The sequence below is a fragment of the Mobula hypostoma genome, chromosome 1 (genome assembly GCF_963921235.1).
Source record: "Mobula hypostoma chromosome 1, sMobHyp1.1, whole genome shotgun sequence".
NCBI classification, from domain to species: Eukaryota; Metazoa; Chordata; class Chondrichthyes; order Myliobatiformes; family Myliobatidae; genus Mobula; species Mobula hypostoma.
The window spans coordinates 180,655,951-180,679,143 of record NC_086097.1 but is presented as its reverse complement, the minus strand read 5'-3'; the positions used below and the strand labels follow the sequence as shown (position 1 = coordinate 180,679,143).

Genomic DNA, 23,193 nt, shown 5'->3' with positions numbered 1-23,193 from the left:
GTATCTTCTGCCTGATGGAAGGGGGGAGAATAGAGAACATCTGGGGTGAGTGAGGTCCTTGATTATGTTGGCTGCTTTCCCAAGGCAGCAGGACATGTGGTTGGAGACATTGGAGGGCAGGCTAATTTGGTGCAATGCTTAGCTATTCTCTGCCTTGTCACAGATCCTGTACAAGTTCCTAAGTCAGTTTTTACATCCTTCTCCCTATTTATAATCATTTTTACGAAAGCTGGTTTCTAAAAATATCCTCTTAGAAATTTACAAAATTATGAGAGGCAGACAGCCTGAATCTCTTTCCCAGGGTTGAAATGTCAAGTACCAGAAGGCACAGTTTTAAGGTGGTGGGGGAAAGTACAAGGGAATAGGTGAGACAACTTAAACAAAACAACACAGAGAGTGATGGGGTCTGGAATAGGATACCAGGAATGGTGGAGACAGATACAATAATGGAGCTTAAGAGGCCATTATATAGGTAATGAATGTGCAGGGAATGGAGGGAAATGGTTCATGTGAAGGCAGGAAGGATTAGTTCCATTTAGTATTGTGGTCAGCACAAATATTGTGGTATTTGCACCCAGACCATCTCCCTCCAAATCCCTCTCATCAACGTACCTTTCCAATCTTCTCTTAAATGTTACAATTGAACCTGCATCCACCATTTTTTCTGCTGGTAACTTACATCACTCTCTGAATGAAGAAATTCACTCTCAGATTCCCCTTGAATAGTTCACCTTTCACCCTTAACCTATGACCTCTTCTAATTCGAGTCTCATCCAACCTCAGAGGAAAAGGTCTGCCTGCATTTACCCTGTCTACACTCTTCATAATTTCGTATAACTCTATCAAATCTCCCTTCATTCACCGACGCTCCAGGGAATAACGTTCTAACTTATTCAACTTTTCCCTGTATCTCATGTCCTCAAGTTCCGGCAACGGCTTTGCAAGGAGCCAGGCTCGTTGTTGCTTGAGCAGAGGCAACGGAACAGCTGTTTTAGTATTTCCAACCCTGCCAACTGGCCGGGCTTCTATGCACATTCCAGCCTGAAGGCCAACGAGCCAAGCAAGTGTCCTTCACTGCCCGAGAACACGCTGTACCAGCTGCGGCACTGATAACGGGGCGGACTGCGCGAGGGGCGGGATGAGGAGAGCAGCGGAGGAGGCCGTCCGCGCCGCAGTGAACGGGGGGATGGCTGCAGGAGCACTGCCTGGTACAAGGCGGCAGGTGAGCTACCCACTGGCTCCAAGGACGGAGAACCAGGATCTGTGTTAGAGCCGCATTAGTCGCTCAGCTATGGGAAGCATTGCCACCAAAACGTAAAGAGGGCAGTGATGTTGTTGGGACTGGAGGGTTTAAATTATCAGGAGAGAAGGGACTGGCTGAGACTGTTTACCTTTCACTGAAATAGGCGGGGGGGGGAATAGATTCGACTGAGGCGTTTAAGAAACTCATATTGGCACATGAATGTGCTGAGAATGGAGGGATATATGTAGGCAGAAGGGATTAGTTTAAATACAAGAGATTCTACGGATGCCGGAAATCTTAAGGAACGCACACAAAACTCTGGTGGAACTCGGCAAGTCAGGCAACATCTACCGAGGGTAATGAACAGTCCTGATGAAGGTTTTTAGCCCGAAGTGTCTTTTCTTTATTCCTCTCCAGGGATACATTTAGTAATCAAATGCCCAACTAAACAAATTTAATTAGTTTGGCACAACATTGTGGGCCTTTTCCTGTGCTGTACTGTTCTGTGTTCTATAAAATCACAAGGACCATACATAAGCTGAATTGTGTCGAGGGTAGGGGAACCCATAACCAAAGGGTATAGATTTAAGCTGAGAAGGGAAAGATTTAAAGAAGACTTGGGTGGAGACTTTTTCACACAGATGGTGGTGAGTACATGGAATGAGCTGCCAAAGGACGTGGTAGATGCGGGTACTGTAACAACATGTAAAATACATTCAGACAAGTACATGGATACGAAAGGTTTGGAGGGACACGATCCAAATCTGGGGAAGTGGGACCAGTGCAGGCATGATACTTGGTTGGCATGGATGAGTTGGGCTGAAGGGTCTGCTTCTGTGCAATGTGTCTCTGAGAGCAGGGGTGTGGAGGGACTGGGGAGAGGACTTCTGAGGTCCAAGTACAAGTAACACATTTATGAGAGAAAGAGGATGATTTTGAGACCAAGGCAGGAGGGGAGGAGAGATCATAGATTCACCGGGGTGAAGGGGTTCAGAAGATGTTGAGACAAGGCCACAGAACGATGTGGAAAAGAGCAGGTTTGAACTGCACCCCTTGGGCAACCACACAGGAGCTGACAGAGAAGTCAGAGGAACGATGCCTGATTTATCATCGAACGCTACGGGCAACAGGCGAGGGAGCAGCTGGGGGTTTTACAGCAGAAAATAGTGGGGACCTATTGTATATTTAATATGAAAGTAATCTTGTATATATAGTTGATTAGGCATTCTTGTTTGTTTAAATAATTCATTACGAGTTATAAATATGGATATGTGAATTGCATACGTCATCATTCTACGTGATATGTGCATGCTTCACTTAAAGTAGAACACGAAGTTAGATTAACATTTCAGCCTCCTGTGTCTTCCTTTGAATTAGTTTAATGTTTTGAAGTTACAAAACTTAATAGTGGTGACAAGGTATTTTTAAAACGAACCTGAGACGAATACCAACCGTTTGAAGCACAGCAAGACGTTCAAACTAAAAGAAATGCAGTGAGGAATGATGAGTAAAAAATACATCCCTGCAAGTGAGGAGGCTGCCGAGTTAAAAGAAAAAGCAGGGCAGCATGCGTTCTTCAGAAGGGAAGACACAATCAAGTTTTTTTTAAGGCAGTAAATGGAAGAATTCACGGGTTCATAAAGAGTGGATACTGAGTGATAATAATCATTTAAAAAACATAAATGGCTGGCTACATTGTAAAGATGGGCACTTCTGATTCCACAACAGAAAACTGGCTCATGTATATTGAGCTAATTGAACAATATTTTGAAGCAAATTAAATAGCTAATGAGAAACGAGTACCAATTTTGCTGAGTGTTTTGGGTTAAAAGCCATACAGTATGCTTCAAAGTTTAACTGCTCCAACCAAACCAGAGAAATGAGCTTTGATTGTAGAACACTTTAGGTTTCATAAGTAGAATAAAAAGAAAGGAGAGTCCACTTCAGTGTATGTGGTTGAATTGAAAAGATTGAGCATTGTCAGTTTGGTAAGAGTCTTAATGATGCATTGAGCGATTGTTTAGTTTGTGAAATCTTACAAGTAAGCATTCAAAAATGGCTCATAACTGAAGCACAACTTATATTTAAAAAAAGTTGAAATTGATGTTTCACTAGAACCACAGAAAGAGACACAATTAAGTTGCAGTCAGTGAGTGTGAACAAAATTGCAACATCTAAACAGAAACTTACCTGGCTGAACAAATACTATTACCATTATGGCAGGGGCTCACATACACCTGACCAATGCAGGTTTAAAAGTGAAACTTGCAGAAAATAGGATGCATACAAAGTGCATGTCGGGTAGAGAAAAATAAATGGACTGCACAGGGAAGAGAAAAAAGATAAAAGGTCAAGTTGCAGATGCAAAAAGAGCACTAATCTGCGGGCTTTGATGAAAAATCTGATAATGATGAGAGTGAGATAGGCCTGTGTAGCCTTGAGATTTACATTGTCAAAACTAACAATAGACAAGCAATATGGCTACACCAGAAGTGAATGGCAAATTAAACAAAATGGAATTGGACACTGGTTTGGCTGTTTCAGTCATTCCACAAACTGAATTTGAACAGTATTTCAAAAATGCTAAACTGAAGCCTGCAGATATGCAGCCAAGAACTTATATTGGAGAAAAGATAACTCCTGTGGGAATGAGGTTTGTAACAGTGAAATGGAACAACCAACAAGCCACATTGAGCTTGTATGTGGTTAAAAAAACATTGTAAGGATGTGATTGGCTGAGACAGCTACAACTTGATTGGAGATCCATTCAGATGGATGCCAATTGCAGGCAGATAGGGCTTGTTCATTGGGCAACACAATAGGCAGAGGTGACTTGGGCCGAAGAGCCTGTTTCAATGCCCTGTGTCTGAGACTCTAAATATTGATCAACACGTGCGCCCTATGTAACACAGGGGAACAATCTTCAGTCAGTAACTTCCGGGTTAAACTGAAATCAATAGTGAGCAGCCAGAGGGAAATTAGAATTATTTTCCTCTCTGATAAATACTGCCTCCTGTTCCTGACAACCCTTCCCCTCAAACTTTGTGTCACATATTCTTTTTTTCAGGTATCCACCTGGGGTCTTTCAAGTTCTCTGGTTACTGGGCACATTTCTGAACGTACCACAGTGCCCGAGGTTCGAGGCACATCACACAGCATGAAGCACCAGAGCTCAGAATCAGCAGCAGGTTTAGTATCATTGTCTTGTACGACATGAATTTGTCGGCACTGAGGATCATTACCACATTCCGTACGATGTCAACGCTCCTTCCTGAGAGACTTTTAGCCTGCAAGTTTAACCGCACCGTTATCGCGCTCCCTGTCACACAATAACTATCCGACTTCTGTGGCGGCGATTCTCGACCAGAAACTTCCCTGGTTATTCGGTATCACTTGGAAAATCCGACCAGGCGCTTTGTGTCGCTAGTCAGCAGACAGGACCACCTCACCAGGGGCAAAAGGGGTTCGTTTTCCATAGACTGTTGCCCACCATCACTCCCGTCCATCTCCATCTGGGCAAAACCCTCATCCCGCTACCTCTGCGGAGAACCATCACCCCTTACACAAGAGAATCCGCGGAGGATCTTGACCTCTTGCTCCCTTCTCCTCCCCGCACCTTCTGACAGCGGAGAGGGCTTCCAGCCTTGCCGGAACGTTCTGCTCGGGTCTCTGGGCTGGGATCGCGCTTCACGGAGCAGAAGCTCCAGCCAGCCGGTGCGGAGCTGACGAAAATGGAGCGTGAACAAAGCAGCAGCACACTGCCGACAAATCGCCAGCCCTGCCTCTGGCTGGAGGATCGTCCACGCAGAACAGTCTCCCGGAATCCCGAGGATAGGCAGCGGGGAAAATTCATCCTCAGAACACACACACACAATCTGCGATGAGCTGCAGACTACCCAGTGCTGGCCTCTCCAGCAAAAGCAAGGGGCAGAGGGATGGGGATGTGGATTGGGGGAAGGGAGGGATGGAGAGGGTATAGCGGGTGGGGAGGGGGAGCGATGGAGAAGGCAGAGGAAGGGGAGATTGAGATGGGGAGGTGGAGAGGGGAACGGGAGACCCGAGAAGGGGCACTGTCAGGCTCTGCCTGCTAATCTCTGCAGGGATGGGCGACAGTGTCACTGTACCTGCTGCCCAGCTGGTGATGCAGCTCCTGCCCGTGTTTGGGCAGAGTGGGATGGTGGTGGTAGCGGCGGGAGGGGATGGGGGTTGCAAGAAGGGAAAGTGCAGAAAGGTGGTGCCGGGAGGAGGCTGCAGGGCGGGGGCTGGGGGGTCGGGGGTCTGCAGAGATGGGGTGCAGTAACCGGGCTCTGGTTTCATTCTTACCTTCCTCTCCATTGTGCTTGTCTGTCTCCGCTTTTGCAGGGGTGGGCACTCGGTGAAGGGAGGGGGGCTGCAGCCCCCAAACCTACTGCGCAAGTGCAGGAGTGAGGGGGTGGAGAGGTGAGGGGAGGAGAGAGAGGTAGTGGGGGAGGGTGGTCCATGGCCCCAGGGATCGTCGCTCAAGCCAGAAACGCAGAAATCCCAGGGGTCCAGGGGAGGGCGTTTGCGCAATGCGGTAGAGGGTCCGTCTACAAATCGCAGCCTCGCACCCAGGCGCAGAATTACCCCAGCCGGCCAGTAAATTACTGGCCGGTCCCTGGAACTTAAGGAAGTGTCTACAAAATCAGGGCCTACATCACGGCGAAGGACAGACACTGCTACATAAAAGGGTTCATCTACAAATCACAAACCGTATCAAAAACGAAGAATAGGCTCATCACAATTAGGGAATCGTTTTCAAATCACATTCAAACCATCGTATTGATATCGAGACACAAGAGACTGCAGGTGCTGTAATCTGTAGTAAAAAAATAATTCAGATGTCCAGATGAGCGTTTTGACTCAAAACGTCAACTGTCTACTTCCCTCTGCAGGTGCTGCCTGACCCATTAAGTTCCTCCAGCATTTTGTGTGTTGCTCCAGATTCCAGTCTGCAGTCTCTTGTGTAACCTTGTACAGTATCAGGACTGAAGGAAGATCATTGTCACTGTCTTATATGATATGAAATATATCACTTTGCAGCTGCAGTACAGTACAACATGAAAATTACAAATTACAAAGTAAATAAACAGTACAATAAAAGGAATAATAAGGTAGTGTTGGTGGGTTTATGAACAGTTCAGAAATCTGATGGTGGAAGGGAAAGAAGCTGGTTCTGAATCGGTGTGTGTGGATCTTCAGGCAGTGGAAAGGGTGAGAAGCTTCAAGTTCCTGGCCATCAGAAGATCTATCCTGGGCCCAACACATTGATGCAATTATGATGAAGACACACTAATGGTGATAATACATTACGAGTTTGAAGGGATTTGGCATATCACCAAAGGCTCTAGCAAATTTCTACAGATATACAGTGGAGAGCATTCTGATGGGTTGCATCACTGTCAGTTGGAGGCTCCAACACACAGGACTGAAAAAAACCGTAGAGGTTTACAGAGTCATCATGGCCACCAGCCTCTCCACTATTGAGAATATTTTCAAAAGGTGGTGCCTGAAGAAGACATCATCAACCACTAAGATTCTTCACTATCCAGAACAGGCGCTCTTCTCATTACTTCCATCAGGGGTGCAGTACAGGAGCCTGAAGATCCACACGCGACCATTTAAGAACTGGTCTCCCTTTCCACCATTAGATTTATGAATGGTCCGTGAACTCTCTTTTTACACTATTTATTCATTTTTCACATTTCTTATTGGGACATGGTCGTTTTAAAGTCTTGCTGACACAAAACAACATATTTCATGAAACACACAAAATGCCGGAGGAACTTAGCAGGCCAAGCAGCATCTATGGAAAAGAGTAAACAATGTTTCAGGCCAAGACCCTTCATCAGGACTGGAAAAAACAATGAGAAATTAGAGCAAGAAGATGGAGGGAGGGGTGGTAGGTGATAGATGAAACTGGGAGGGGGAGGGGTGAAGTAAAGAGCTGGGAAGCTGTTGGGTGAAAGAGGTAAAGAGTTGGAGAAGGAGGAATCTGATAGGAGAGGGTAGATAATCATGGAAGAAAGGGAAGGGGGAGAAGCACCAGCGGGAGGTGATGGGCAGGTAAGGAGATGAGGTGAGAGAGGGAAATGGGAATGGTGGGGGGGGCGCAACTACTGGAAGTTCAAGAAATCGATGTTCATGCCATCAAGTTGGAGGCTACCCAGATAGAATTTAAGGGGTTGCTCCTCCAGCCTGAGTCTGGCCTCATTGTGGCAGTAGAAGAGGCATATTTCATGACATATGCCAGTGATCATAAACCTGATTCTCATTCTGTACCTCCTGCCTGATGATAGTAAAGAGAAAAAAGTGTCCTGGATGGTGAGGATCCTTATTGATGGATACTGCCTTCCAAAGGCACCATCTCCTCAAGATGTTCTTGATGGTGGGGAAGGTGGTGATCATGATGGAACTGACTGGGTTTACAACCATTTGCGGCTCCTTGCAATCCCTGTGCATTGCAGCTTACCAAATGGTGATGCAACTAGTCAGAATAAATCTCCACTGTACATCTATAAAAAAGAGAATGGGGTAAAACAGGGGTCAGAGGTGGAGAAGGAGGGGTGATGCACTCCAGTTGCACTCATATCTACTGTGATGAAGTACTTTGAGGTTGGTCATGGCCAGAATCAACTGTCTAAGCAAGGACCCTGAACAGCTGCAATTTGCCTATTGCCACAATAGGTCTACAGCATATGCAGTCTCACTGGCTCTCTACTTGGCCTTGGACAATAGTAATACCTACATCAGGCTGCTGTTTAGTGATTACAGCTCATACCCTCAATACTAATCAATAAGCTCCAAAACTTGTGTCTCTGTACCTCCCTCTGCAACTGTATGCTTGACTTCCTCACTGGGAGACTACAGCCAGTGCAGATCAGAAATAACATCTGCTCCTCACTGACAATCAACACTGGCACACCTCAAGGATGTGTGCTTAGCCCACTGCTCTACTCTACACCCATGACTGTGTGGCTAGGCACAGCAAAATGCCACCCATCAATCTATTGTTGGCAAAAATTCAGATGGGACAAGGAAGCATACAGGACCAAGATAGATCAGCTGGTTGAGTGGTGTCACAACAGCAATCTTGCACTGAATGTCAGTAAGACAAAGGAATTGATTATGAACTTCAGAAGGGAAAGTCATGGGAACACACACCAGTCCTTATTATGGGATCAGCAGTAGAAATGGCGAGTAATTTCAAGTCTCTGGGTGTCAACATTGAAGTTCTATCATGGGTCCAACATTTTGATGCAATTACAGAGAATTCATGACAGCAGCTATATTTCATTAGGAGTTTGAGAAGTCTTGTATGTCATCAAAGACTCAAAAATTTCCACAAGTATATCATGAAGGGCACTCTAACTGGTGTCATCACTGTCTGGTATGGAGGGGGCACTGCACAGAGTTAGAAAAAGCTGCAGGAAGTTGTAAACTCAGCCAGCTGCATCATGGGCACCAGCATCCCCGGCATCGAGGACACCCTTATAAGGCGATGCCTCAAAAAAGTAGCATCCATCATTAAGGAATTAAAATGGTTGACCACAGAAATTCTGCTTTTTGTGGATGGTGTGGAGGTGCTTGAAAAAGAGGTCCCCCAACTTACACAGGTTTCACTAATATAGAAGAGACTGCATTGGGGGCACCGGATTCCACAACAGACTAGCAGGTGAAGTGTTGCCTCACCTTGAATGACAGTTTGGGGCCCTGAATGGAGGTGAGGAAGGAGGTAAATGGATAGGTGTAGCACTTTGGCTACTTGCAGGGATAAGTGTCAAGAGGGAGATTAGTGGGTAGTGATGAATGGACAAAGGAATCATGGAGGGAGTGATCCCTGTGGAAAGTGGAGAGATGTGTTTGATGGTAGGATCCTGTTGAAGATTGCAGAAGTTGCAGAGAATGATGTGTTGGGTACAGAGGTTCATGTGGTGGTAGGTAAGGACAAGAGGAACAATTAAGACAGTGGGAAGATGAGGTGAGTGCAGATGTCATGGAAATGAAGGAGATGTTGGAGAAAAGAGAAACTCTCTTCTTTGACGAAAGCGAACATTGGGATACAATTGGCTCCTTTAAGAGACTCTTAGGTACACGGAGCTTAAAAAATAGAGGGCTATGCAGTAGGGAAATACTTTGCAGTTTCTAACGTAGGTTAAATGGTCAGCACAACATTGTGGGCCGAAGGGCCTGTAATGTGCTGTAGATGTCTCTGTTTCTATCTCTGATGTCCTAGAAAGGAAAACCTCATCCTGGGAACTGATATGGTAGAAACGAAGGAACCGAGAAAAGCAAATGGCACTGTAGTAGCTACTCGAACAAACCAACATCACTGTAAAAGACAAAGCACTGGGAATCATCCTGTATGACGCCCCCTCTGATCCAATCCAGTAATAATGTTCAGAAAAGTCGAAGAAATATATTCAATCCATTATTAGTAACTAGTAAAACATACAATCTTGAAGTGATGAAACTAATGAAGCTAAAACTAGCAATATTAAACTTACTTAAGCAGAGTTAAATGATTTCAAATGTAATTAAGCAATCAGCAAAAATATATCTCACCTGGCAGTCCCCAGCTCTAAATTGCCCATAACAAAGTATGAATACGTAACTTATTCCCTTCGCTTTTATGACGCCCCCACCAACGTGACCAGCTACCTCTTCGGTTGTCCATCTAAGTCCGATGACGACGTCCACTCCTTTAACGGTGAGATCTTTGATGACTATACAGTCCTATCCTGGACCCACAAGCTCTATTGCAGGTAGGACATGTATACGTGGTAGTGGTGACAACCATGGCTGCATTTCTTCTGGCTCTCTTCTGCTGTCTTCTGGTTGTTCTTTCCATCTCCAGAATACGAAACCTGTCCCTACACAGCTGTTGCCAAGTGGTACGGTCAGCAGCAACATCCTCCAGGTCCTTGGGTCTAATCTTGCACTTCCTGAAAGCATTCTTCACCTGATCCTTATAGTGCTTCATTGGCCTTCCAGCTGAGCATCGACCATGATGTAGCTGGCCGTATAACACTCTGCAGGGTAGCCGACATGGGGGCATCCTTATCACGTGCCCCAGCCACTGCAGCTGGCGCTGGGTGATCATGGCCTCAATACTTCTGCAGTTGGTCTTTACAAGTATTTCAGTGTGAGGCACTCACTCGCGCCAGGTAATTCCCAGGATGTGCTGGAGGCAGCTTATGTGGAAGCGCTCCAAGGACTTGATATCAGAATTTGAGGGATGGAAACCAACTTCAACTGAGCTACCCTAGATTTTCCCATGATAAAAGCACTGGGTATCCGCAAACATTGAGTTATGCAGCAATAGGTAGGTCACTGCTCCAAAGCCATCTTCACTCACGTCTGTAAAATAGTGTAACTGCGCAACAGTATCTTAATGTTAAGAAACCCTCAGGAGGCAGTGAACATGATTGAATTCATGCCGCAATTTGAGAGAGAGAAGCATAAATCACATGTATCAGTACTGCAATGGAATAAAGGGAATTACAGAAGCATGAGAGAGGAGTTTGCCAGGTAGATTGGAGGAGCATACTGGCGAGGAGGATGGCAGAGCAGAGATGGCTGAAGTTTCTGGGAATAGTTCACAAGGCATAGGATAGATATGTCCCACAGAAGAAGTTCTCAAATGGCAGGGCTATGGAACCATGGCTGACAAAGGAAGTTAAGGACTGCATAAAAACCAAGGAAAGGGCATATTTAAGGTCGCAGAAGTGAGATTGCAAATTAGATGATTGGGAAGCTTTTAAAACCCAATAAAAGGCAACTAAAAAAGCTATAAGAAGGGAAAAGATGAAATATGAGGGCAAACTAGCCAATAATATGCAGCAGGATCCTAGAAGTTTCTTCAGTCATATAAAGAGTAAAAGGGAGAACACAGTTGATATTGGACCACTGGAAAATGATGCTGGTGAGGTAGTAATATGGACAAAGAAATGCCAGACGAACTTAATAGGTACCTTGCATCAGTCTCTACTGTGGAAGACACGAGCCATGTGCCAGAGGTGTGTCGGTGTCAGGGAGCTGGAGTGAGTGCCATTGCTATTGAAAGGAAAAAATGCTAGGCAGACTCAAAGGTCACCTAGATCAGATGGACTACATCAAAGAGTCTTGAAGGAGATTGCTGAAGAGATAACGGAATGCATTGGTCATGATCTTTGAAGAATCACTTGATTCTGACATGGTCCCAGAGGAGTGGAAGATTGCAAATGTCATTCCACTCTTTAAAGGAGGAAGGGAAAAGAAAGGAAATTATAGGCCAGTTAGCCTGACCTCAGAGCTTGTGAAAGTGTTGGAGTCTTTTATTAAGGATAAGGTTTTGGGGTACTTGGAGACTAATGATAATATAAGTCAAAGTCCATGCTTTCTGTAAAGGGAAATCTTGCCTGACACATCTGTTAGGGTTCTTCGAGGAATTAACAAGCAAGGTGGACAAAGGAGAGGCAGTGGATGTAATTTACTTGGATTTTCAGAAGGTCTTTGACAAGGTGCCACACATGAGGCTGCTTAACAACATAAAATCTTGTGGTGTTACAGGAAAGATACTGGCATGGATAGAGGAATGGCTGACAGGCAGGAGGCAGCGAATGGGAATAAAAAGGGCCTTTTCTGGTTGACTGCCAGTAACTAGAGGTATTCCTGAGGTCAGTATTGGTACCGGTACCTTTCACATTCTTTGTCAATGATTTAGATACCGGAATTGATGGCTTTGTGGCAAAGTTTGCAGATGATACGAAGATAAGTGGAGGGGTAGGTAGTGCTGAGGAAGCAATGCGATTGCAGCAGGACTTAGACATATTGGAATAATGGGCAAAATTGTGGCAGATGGAATATGGTGTTGGGGGATGTATGATCATGCATTTTGCTAATAGGAACAATAGTGCAGACTAAATGGGGAGAAGATTCAAACATTATAGGGGCAGAGGGACTTAGAGTCCTTGTGCAAGACTCCCAGATTAACTTACAGGCTGAGTCTGTGGTAAAGAAGGCAAATGCAACGTTGGCATTTATTTCAAGGGGAATAGAATGTGAAAACAAGGAGATAATGCTGAGGCTTTATAAGACACTAGTCAGGCCGCACTTGGAGTATTGTCAACAGCTTTGGGCCCCATATCTCAGAAAGGATGTGTTGTCATTGGAGAGAGTCCAGAGGAGGCTCGCGAGGACGATTCTGGGAATGAAAGGGTTAACATATGAGGAGTATTTGGCAACTTTGGGCCTGTACTTGCTGGAATTTAGAAGAATGCAGGGAGATCTCACTGAAACCTACGAATGTTGAAATGATTAGATAGGGTGGATGTGGATATTTCTTAGAGGATGTATCTTATGGTACGGGTATCCAGAACTAGAGGGCACAGCCTCAAAATTGAGGGGCGAGTTGTTAGAATAGAGGTAACATGATTTTTCTTTTAAGTCAGACAGTAGTGAATCTGTAGAATGCTCTGCCGTAGATTGCGGTGTAGGCCAAGTCTGTGGATATATTTCAGGCAGAAGTTGATAGTTTCCTGATTGGTCAGGGCATCAAAAGATATTGTGAAAAGGCAGGTGTATGGAGTTGAATGGGATCTAGGATCAGCCATGATGGAATGGTGGAGCAGACTCAATGGGTTGAATGGCCTAATTCTGCTCCTATGTCTTATCATCTGCAATTTCCTCCTGCTACTTAAGCTGCTCCATTTTTCTCCAAAGTTTCTTTGTTTCTCTGAAGCTGTTCTTCCATCTGTTCTTCTTGTTCTTCTAATACACGTTTGTCCTTCAATATTTGTTGCATTGCGCATAACTCAGCGAAATCATTCTCCATTCTAACGCCTGCCAAGGATGTATAAGATGCAAGGGATGTGTTGCTAGCAAAAGAACCTGCTGCATGCACATTAGACGCATTGTCATCCAGGTGCACATCATCCTGAAAATCATTCAGCTTTAACAGTGAAAGCATTCGCAGGAGTTTGATAAATATTTTCATTTGCTCCAGCAACTTGATCTTCAATATAACATAAACAACAGGAATTCTGCAGATGCTGGAAATTCAAGCAACATACATCAAAGTTGCTGGTGAACGCAGCAGGCCAAGCAGCATCTATAGGAAGAGGCGCAGTCGACGTTTCAGGCCGAGACCCTTCGTCAGGACTAACTGAAGGAAGAGTCAATATAACATGTTAGCTTCAGCCATTGTTCGGCCTCTACTGTGACTGTATTAATAAGAGTCTCAATATTTGCAAAGCTTTTGGTTTGTTTACCTTGCTCTGAGATAGGAATTAAAAACAACAACACATTATATTGCTTAGCAATATCTTCACAAAGATAATTCAAGTCGTCCAAATGAAACTACTTGTGAGACTTCTTGCAGAAAACTTCTAATTAATGGTATTAAATCTTTAATCTACTTAATAATTTTATTATATTTCTTTTTAACACTGTTAATTTTATTTACCATAGTTTCTCAGTAAGTTTATTTTTTAAGTTCTGACTTCAAGGTCACTGCTTTCAGCTTGACTCATGTTGTTTTCCAAGTATCTGAACCAGATAAAACAACGGTATTCAATTCAAATGTCGGCAATCAAAATATTTCAGCATTTCAACAGAACCAAGCAACAAATCAAGAGCCAAACTCTTAGGCCAACATCACACTATAGAGTTTATGGTCAGTGATGACCATTCCAAACTCTGTTCTAACACTGAACACTCAGCAAGAATCAACAAAAGGTAGTTTCTTGCCACAAGCTGCTCCTGGTGGCATTGCTTCTAATTTCACTTACACGTCTGAATGCTGATGTTCATTTTGTATCACTGTCAAAATCTTTTATTGACAAAATGTAGCGGCTACTCGAACAAGCCAACGGCGCTGCTAGAGACCAAGTACAGGGAGTTATCCTGTGTAATGCACCTTCTATTTTAATCCAATAATAATGTTCAAAAGGTCGAAGAAATATATTCGATCCTTTATTAGCAATATTAGCAAAACATACAATCTCAAAGTGATGAAACTAATACTAGTGATTTTAAACATTAAGCAAAGTTAAGCAATTTCAAATGTAATTAAGCAATCAACAAATGATATCATACCCAGTGATCCCCAGCTCTAAATCACCCAAGACAAAGCATGAATATGTAACTTATTCCCTTTGCTTTTACCATGCCCCCACCCACGTTACTTGCTACCATAATAAACATAATAAATGGGCAAAATAGAATACAATGCAGGCAAAAAAAACAGATGTACGGCTTCTACAAACATTTTTACAGGAGACAGTGTGGAAAGAGGTATAGTCAAGAGAGCTATGGGAATCAGTAGGCTTATAAAAGATGCCGGTTGACAATTTGTCTCCAGAGATGAAGACAGAGATATCAAAAAAGGAAAAGGAGGTGTCAGAAATAGACCAAGTGAATTTAAGGATAGGATGAAAGTTGGAGGCAAAGTTGATTTAATTGTCGAGCTCATCATGGGTGTACGAAACAACACCGTTGAAGATGTCAATCAGCACAGGAAGAGTTTGCGAGCATTACCAGGGATGGCTTGGAACATCGACTGTTCTATGTAGCCAGCGAAAAGGCAGGCATGGCTGGGGCCCATGCAGATGCCTATGGCTACTTCTTGAGTTTTGAGAAAGTGGGAGGAGCCAAAGGAGAAATCATTGAGGGTGAGGGCCAGTTCTGCTAGACGAAGGAGTGTGGTGGTGGAGGGGAACTAAGACAGAAGTGGAGAGCTTTAAGGCCTTATTGCTGGGGGATAGAAATGTATGGGGACTGGATATCCATGGTGAAAATAAGGCGGTCAGGGCCAGGAAATTGGAAGTTGTTGAGGAGATCAAGAGCATGTAAAGAGTTGCAGATGTAGGTGGGAGGGGAATGAACAAAGGGGGAGAGAATAGAGTCAAGGTACACAGATACGAGTTCAGTGGAGCAGAAGCAGGCAAGACAATGGGCCTACCAAAAGTGAAAGTGGAGACAGCTGCTGGAGGGAGCTAAGCAGGGGAAGGGCTTTCAGGTCCAAAGAAGGTTCACGAGAATTATCCTGTGAATGAGGAGTTAATGCAGGAGGAACATTCGATAGCTCTGGGCCTGTACTTACTGGAATTTAGAGGAATGATGGAGGATCTCATTGAAACATACCAAATACTGAAAGGCCAAAGTAGAGTGGATGTGCAGAGGATGCTTCCATTAGAGTCTAGGACCAGAGGGCACTGCCTCATCCTTTAAAACAGAGATGAGGAAAAATTTATTTAGGCAGAGAGTGGCGAATCCATGGAGTTCATTGCCACAGATGGCTGTGGAGGCCAAGTCATTGGGTGTATTTAAAGCAGAGATTAATAGGTTCTTAATTAGTAAGGGCATCAAAGATTATGGGGAGAAAGCAGAAGGATGGGGTTGAGACAGAAACTAATCAGACATGATTGAATGGTAGAGTAGACAGGATGGGCCAAAGGGTCCATTTCTGCTTTTATGTCTGTGGGTTATCAGTGCTGGATTCTGATCAATAAGGTGAGAAATTATCATTTATAATAAGTATTATTATATATAATGTTATTACAATAACTTATTATAAATAATAAGTTCTCCCCTTACTGATCCATCAGGGCTGGGCTCTGATGAAGTGGAAGACAGAACCAGATGCAAAAAGAGGGGATTGGATAGGAGAAGAATCAGAAGGTGAATGGAACTAGGAGGGGGATAAAAACTGTGATGTAGAACTGGAGGAAGCATGTTGGAAAGGGGACAAGAATGGGGTAGGGGACCAGAGGAGGATCGGGAGAGGAGGGCTACTTGAAATTTGAGAAAACTATGTTCATATGGCCTACCCAAGCAAAACATGGGGTGCTGTCCTCTGGTTTGTGTTGATCCTCACCCCAGGAGTGGAAGAGGCTGAGGATAGTTAGGTCTTAACACCCCTTGGATGTTAAACACCCAGCTATGATCTTCTTTCAGCCTCAACTCAGTGATGCCTGCAACATCATACCTGCCAATCTCTAACTAGTCATGATGGAACAGTGGAGCTGATCTGATGGGCTGAATGGCCTAAATCTGCTCCTATGTCTTAAGGTCTTATGCTCTAATATTGTGGAATTGTTGGGAATGTAGTGAGAATAAAGCATGGTTAGTGGAGAATCAGTATATATGGGTGGTTGTTGGTTGTCACTGACAGTGTGCCGAAGGGCCTGTTTCCCTGCTGTATCTTGCTACAGCCCCTCGTCTAATGAAACAGATAAGGTTTCATGGGCTCCCAGACCACTGCTCCTTGCAACAGTCATGAGTCATTTTTTTAAAAACACTTCAGACTTGAAAACAAGTGTGGTTTAACTAGGGTTTTATAGAGCTGCGACATAACCGCATGCCTCTTGAACCCTCTGTTCCTCCACACGGTTAAGAATCCTGCCATATAATGAGTGTTACATTATTATAGGAAGGACATGGCAATTTTAGAAGGTGCAGAAGAGATTTACCAGGATATTGCTTGGATTAGAGATAATATTTTATGAGGAAAATTTGAGCGAGCTAGGACTTTTCTCTTTGGAGCGAAGGAGAATGAGAGGTGACTTGATAGTTGCATAGGATTATGAGAGACATAATTAGAGTGGAAACTCAGCACCTTTTCCTCAAGATCACAACAGACAATGCCAGAGGATATCCGTTTAAGATGAGAGGAGGAAAATTTAGGGGCGATATCAGAGTTAGGATATACAGTGTATGGTGGGTGCCTGGAACACACTGCCCGGGGTGGTGATAAGACTGATACAACAGGGACATTTAAGAGAATCAGGCAGGCAGATGTCTGCCATTTGGTGTTGCTCAGGGTCCCCTACTCTTCGTATACATGCTCCCTTTAGGAGGCATCATTAGAGAACATAAACTTCATTTCCACAATCAAGTATGTTGGTTGAGCCTGATGATGATAACACACTATCTTCTCTGACTTCTGGTATGGCTGCAATAAACAAATGGATGAGCAATAATTTCCTAAAACTAAATGAAGATAAAACTGATATACTTTTGGTTGGTCCCAAAGCCAAAAGTGATTAATTTCTCGATAAACTTGGGAACTTGGCTCTCCTTGTAAAATCGGAAGTAATAAGCCTGGATGTTATCCGTCACTCAGGTTTGAATTTTAAATCTCTCATAAAGAAAGTAACCATTCCTACATTTAAGAAATATTGCAAAGGTATGTCTGTATCTGTCACATAATATTGCTAAAAAACTAATTCACACCTTTATATTGAATAGACTAGATGCTCTTTTTACTGGCCTTCCAAATCAATCTATTGACAACCTTCAACTCATTCAGAAAGCCGCTGCTAGACTTTTAGCTAAATCCAGAAAGAGGGAGCATAGCACTCCCATCCGAGCTACTCTGCATTGGCTTTCTGTATCTTTTAGAGTTGATTTTAAATTTCTCTTACTTGTTTTTAAAGTTCTTAATGGTCTGCGACAGGAGTACGTCACAGAACCATTTTTGTTTTATAATCCTGCTCAAGCTCTCAGGTCTTCTTCCACTGATCTCTTAAATTTAAAGTTTCCCTCAAAAGAAAATTGACAGGTCCGCTTTTCTGAACTACATTCCTAAACTGTGGAAAATCAATATCTAGAACTATAAGTTCAAATTTCAAAGTAAATTTATTATCGAAGTACATATATATCACCAAATACAACGCTGAGATTCATTTTCTTGTGGGCATACACAGTAAATCTAAGAAACACAATAGAATCAATGAAAGACTGCACTCAACAGGACGAACAAACAACCAATGTGTAAAAGTGGGAAAATACAATAAATATTGAGGACACGAAATGATGAGTCCTTGAAAGTGAGTCCATATATTCTGGGAACAGTTCAGTGAGAAGTTGAGTAAAGTTATTCCCACAGTTTCAAGAGCATGATGCTTGAGAGGTAATAACCGTCCCTGAACCTGGTGGTGTGGGTCCTGAGGGCCCTGTACCTTCTTCATGATGGCAGTAGTGAGAAAAGAGCATGGCCTGGATAGTGGGGGTCCTTGATAGTGGACGTTGCCTACAGTGATTGCGTTCTGTGTAGATGATCTCAACAGCGATGAGAGTTTACCCATATTCAGTAGGATTTTCCATTCAAGGGCATTGGTATTTCCATACTAGGCTGTAATCCTGATATGGAAAACAGTCCATAATCCAGGCTGTAAACCAGTCAATATTTTCTCCACCACACGTTTATAGAAGTTTGTCGAAGTTTTAGATGTCACACTGAATCTTTGCAAACTTCTAAGAAAGTTAAGGCTCTTTTGTGCTTTCTTCATAATGGCACTTACATGCTGGACCCAAGCCAGATCCTCTGAAATAATAACACAGGGGAATTTAAAGTTGCTGATATTCTCCACCTCTGCCTTATGGACCTCCAGTTGTCTCATTCTCGTCAATATTCAGCTGCTTATTCTTGCTGACATTGAGTAAGAGGTGGTTGTTGTGGTGCCACTCAATCAGATTTTCAAACTCCCTCCTGATTCATCACCACCTTTGATTCAGCCAATGACAGTGGTGTCATCACCAAACTTAAATACGGCTTTGGAGCTGTGTTTAGCATCACAGTCATAAGTATAAAGTGAGTAGAGTAGGGAGCTAAGCACACAGCCTGGTAGTGCACCTGTGCTGATGGAGATTGTGGAGGAGATGGGCTGAATGGCTTAATTGTCCTCCTAAGACTTAAGGTCTTATATGAAGCTGCAATGTCTGTTTGAATATTTGAAAGGAATGCTTCTTTGCTTCTGGATACACCTCAGCCCCACACTCTTGGATATGGGCATACAGTGTGGAGCAGAATGATGGGGAAGTGGTTGTTTGGGAACCTCCACGAGTGTCCGCTCCTGGGTCAGGCTATGCTGGCCATTCACATGTGTGGGTAGCAGGATCTTGGGGTAAAGGAAATAAACTGGTGGAGGAACTCAGTGGGTTGAGCAGCTTCACAACCCTGTTAGGGCCTGGTGATGGTGGGATGTTGAATCTGGTCGCATTACCCAGAACCACAGACTTGTATCGACTCCTACCTGCTCAAGGGGGTAGCCACTTGTTTTTGACTGGACTGAGAATGGCATTGTAGTGTAGCAGTTAGCATGATACTATTACAGCACCAGTGACCCAGGTTCAATTCCGCCACTGTCTGTAAGGAGTTTTATGTTCTCCCCGTGACTGTGTGGATTTCCTCTGGCTTTCTTCCCACATTCTGAAAATGTACATGTGAAAAGGTTAATCAGTCACATAGGTGTAATTGGACAGCATATGCTCATTGGGCCAGAAGGACCTGTTATTGTGCTGTATATCTAAATAAAAAGTATAAACCCTAGTAAGAAAAGAAGCATTCAGCAGTCAGGCAGTGGCTGTGGAGAGAGAAATGTTACTGTTTTAGGTGGAAAAGCCTGTATCAAAACTGAGAAAGAGAAAGCAAGTTAGTCTAGATGGCAGAGGATGCGGGGAGGACAGTGAGTGAGGAAGCAGGGAAGGTGGAGTGGGTGGTGGTGGAGTGGCAGGGAGAGTGGCAAGATTATGGGTGAGGAGGGTGGTGGGTGAGATGGCAGAGAAGATAAGGAAGTGGTGGATTAGGTCACAGTGAAAGTGGGGGAGTAGTGAGTGAGGTGGCAGGTTAGGTGGGGAGGACACTGGGCGAGGTAGAGAAGGTGGAGACTGAGGTGATGAGGTGGCAGGGAAGGTGGAGTGGGCAGCGAGGTTGTGGGAGGGGAGGCATAGAAGGTGAGAAGGGAAGGTGCAGAGAAGATGGGGGAGTAATGGATGAGGTAGCAAGGAAGGTGCAGTGGGTGGTGGTGTGACAGGAGAGGGGGAAGTAATAGGTGAGGAGGCATTGAAGATAGAGAGGTGGGTGAGGTAGCAGAGGCGAGGAGGACAGTGGGTGAGTTGGCAGAATCAGGGAGTAATGGGTGAGGTGACAGAAATGGTAATTAGGATAGTGGGTGAGGTAGCTGAGGTGGGGAGGACAGTGGGTGAGACAGAGAGATGAGGAGGACAGTGGGTAAGGCGGCAGGGAAGATGAAGAGGGTGGTGAGTGTAAATTCTTTGTGAGTTTGGGTGAGGTAATGTTGCCACTAATGGGCAGTTCAGTTCTTTGGTCTAGATAATAAGCCAAATGTGGTCAGAATTAATAGTAAGCCATTATTTAGAATTATGTTGTAGTGAATTAGTTGAAGAATTGTTCCTTGTCCCCACTTTTATTGTGTTTACTGCACTCTTCCACTAGGTTGCAGCCCTGATCAAACCAATTCTTGTGAGCTCAATGGAGTCATGGTGGGGATTGGATAATTTCAATTGGTGAGTATTAACCTTCATTTGAACCCTGTGAGATGTATCTGGGAAAGGAGGGATTGGTCAATTGCTTAACAAGCAGGGAGAGGTGAGGTTCCATTTAATAATCTGAATTGGAACCACTACCTCTTGTTTAGATTGGAGAGAGAGAGGTCCTCTGTCCTGTGGATTCTGGTGGGTTCCCGGTCTTGTTTGCCCAGCATGGTTAATGAGCCAGTGAAGAAGGCAGCAGCAGCTCCCAAAAATGGAGACAAGAAACTGTCAAAACGTAAGCCCCGGAGGAAGGAGAGTTACTCTGTCTACATCTACAAGGTGCTCAAACAGGTAACTAAGATGAGTCTGTACTCTCTCCCACTGTGGGCTGAGGGCCTTAACCTGCATCAAATTGTCCTTTACTAAGTTGTCCTTCAAGGCTTCTGGTGTTGATGCTGAAAATTTGAATAGGAACATTTCATATATTGTTTGCATCCCTGCAGTGGCCAACATGAAGTCTGTAATGTACCTAAGCCCATCACTCCCTCTCCTTTCACAGCTGGGCATGGTGGAGTTCAAGCTTTGTAGTGTGATGAGTTTCTATGATCAGAGGGTTTGAATGACCCCGGGGTTCTTCTAGTGGCCCGCAATTTTGTTCTGTTCCTAACTGAAGATGTTGTTGTTACTTGCCCAGGTTACTGATAGCACTAAACTCATCACCCCTACCACCTAGGACAAGGGGAGCACCACCAGACAATGTTTCCATCCAAGTCCCTGACTATCCTGATTTAGGAAAGTGATACCGGGTCAAATGCTGAGTGTGCCTTCTTCAGAAGTACAGCAGCTCACAACCACCTTGAGGTTATTGAGGGTGAATGTTACTGGTATTGTCCTCATCTACTGCCTGTACCTGGCCAACACTAGACAAGAGCAGGTGTAGCATGATGTGTCCTGACTCTCCCAGAACGGATGAGATTTGTTTTTAATGCCACGATGGGCTGCGGAGTGGATGCTGGAATATTTGGTATCCTTCAACAACCTGCATTTGTTTAAAACACTAGGTACATTGGGACTTATTAGACAGATGGAGAACAGAGCCTGGAGAGAGGGAGCAGTCAAACACTGGTCAAGGGGACACCTAGAGGCTGTAGATGCTGGAATCTGGAACAATAACTACTTGAAGGAACTTGGCAGGTTGAGCAGTATTTGTGCAGGCATAGTATGGTTGGAATACTGGATTGTGACCCTGTATCACAGGGATCTGATCTTAACATCAGACAAGGATAGGGAGGATGAGGTTGAAATGGTGGCTATGCAGTTTAATGGAAAATCAGAATCATCATGAAATTTGTTTTGAGAAGGCAGTACAGCAAGTAATACATTATTGTAAATTACAATAGGAATATAAAATAAATTGCACAGAGTAAAATCGTGAGATAGTATTCATGGACCATTCAGAAATTTGATGGCAGTGGGGACAAGGTTGATCCTAAAACATTGAGGGTCAGGCTCCTGTCCCACCTCACTGATGGTAGTAATGAGGAGAGGGCATGTCCTGGATGGTGAAGTTCCTTAGTGATGGGTGCTGCTTTTCCTGAAGAGTTGAAGGATTCTGGGCTTGTCTGGGGAGGTGTCCTTGGGCTGATGCTGTGATTCTGTACCTGCAGGTGCATCCTGACACTGGAATCTCCAGCAAGGCCATGAGCATCATGAACTCCTTCGTGAATGATGTATTTGAGCGGATTGCCACAGAGGCTTCGCGGCTGACTCAGTATAACCGGCGGAGCACCATCACCAGTCGGGAGGTGCAGACTGCAGTCCGGCTCCTGCTCCCTGGTGAACTGGCAAAGCATGCAGTATCAGAGGGCACGAAGGCGGTCACTAAATATACCAGTGCAAAGTAGAGGGCCTTTAGGGTGTGTACCTCAATAAAGGCAAAATGTTGCTGCAGAATGCTGTGTAGAATTGGTTTATTATTGTCACACGTACTGTGATGCACTGAAAAGCTTTTGTGTGCCATCCAGACAGATAACTCCATACACAAATTCATCGAGATCAAAGAGAAACAGCACGGTAGGGCTGGCATAATGCTACTGCATTGCCAGTGACCTGGGTTCAGTTCTGCTGTCTGTAAGGAATCTGCACATTGTCCTCATGATTGTGTGGGTTTCCTCCCACATTCTAAAGACCTACAGATTAGTAGGTTAATTGGTCACTTGGATGTAACCAGGTGGCATGGGCTCAATAGGTCAGAAGGGCTGGTTACCATGCTGTATTTCTGAATATAAATATGTAGAATAGTGTTAAAAGTTGCAGGAAAGTACAGAGTAGCTAGACAAACTGCAAATGCCATGATGAGGTAGATTGGGAGATCAGGAGCTCATCTCCAGTCTTGCCGAAAGGTTTCAGCCCAAAACGCTAACTGTTTACTCTTTTCCAATAGGTGCTGCCTGGCCTACTGAGTTCCTCCAGCATTTTGTGTGTTGCTCATCTTCAAGAGTCTAACAGAAAATAGGAGCTGTCATTGACCTGGTGCTGCATGTTCAAGCTTCTGCTGAATGGAAGTTGAGAGGAGACAGAATGGCTGTTGTGGAAGGGGTCCTTGATTATTTTTGCTGTTTTTCTGAAGCATCAGGAATGCAGGCAAAGGAGGGGAGGCTGGTTTGCGTGATGGA

General features: G+C 44.3%; 2 protein-coding genes across 6 annotated transcripts in view; one reads left to right on the top strand and one right to left on the bottom strand.

Annotated features, from left to right (window-relative positions):
- Positions 1 to 23,193, bottom strand: part of smarcd3a (SWI/SNF related, matrix associated, actin dependent regulator of chromatin, subfamily d, member 3a) — a 91,275-nt gene that overhangs the window by 48,999 nt on the left and 19,083 nt on the right. The window contains exon 1 of one of the 3 annotated variants that reach the window (XM_063060915.1): positions 5,567 to 7,173. The exons of the other annotated variants lie outside the window; for them this stretch is intronic. Coding sequence (XP_062916985.1) covers positions 5,567 to 5,578 — 12 coding nt within the window. The 5' untranslated portion in view covers positions 5,579 to 7,173. Of the gene's footprint in view, positions 1 to 5,566; positions 7,174 to 23,193 lie in introns of those variants that run through there. 3 annotated transcript variants of the gene reach the window in all.
- LOC134353065 (late histone H2B.L4-like) lies at positions 1,086 to 23,169 on the top strand. Of its 3 annotated transcripts, XM_063060929.1 has the most exons (4): positions 1,156 to 1,222; positions 20,481 to 20,551; positions 20,683 to 20,869; positions 22,186 to 22,458. In XM_063060929.1, the coding sequence occupies exons 3-4, from the start codon at positions 20,747 to 20,749 to the stop codon at positions 22,420 to 22,422; spliced, it is 360 nt and encodes a 119-aa protein (XP_062916999.1). In that variant the 5' UTR covers positions 1,156 to 1,222; positions 20,481 to 20,551; positions 20,683 to 20,746; the 3' UTR covers positions 22,423 to 22,458. The 3 variants fall into 3 exon arrangements, 2 of the variants coding, with proteins under 2 accessions (XP_062916999.1, XP_062917006.1); XM_063060936.1 differs by lacking the exons at positions 1,156 to 1,222; positions 20,481 to 20,551 and adding an exon at positions 22,962 to 23,169 and having other exon boundaries at positions 20,688 to 20,869; positions 22,186 to 22,434; XR_010019538.1 differs by lacking the exons at positions 20,481 to 20,551; positions 20,683 to 20,869; positions 22,186 to 22,458 and adding an exon at positions 4,311 to 5,191 and having other exon boundaries at positions 1,086 to 1,222.

Bases quoted from the DNA above. Each gene is read 5' to 3' on its own strand.
- LOC134353065 (XM_063060936.1), top strand. From the start codon at position 20,747: ATGGTTAATGAGCCAGTGAAGAAGGCAGCAGCAGCTCCCAAAAATGGA. The intron at 20,870-22,185 runs GTAACTAAGATG...CTGTACCTGCAG, and splicing joins TCTACAAGGTGCTCAAACAG to GTGCATCCTGACACTGGAAT.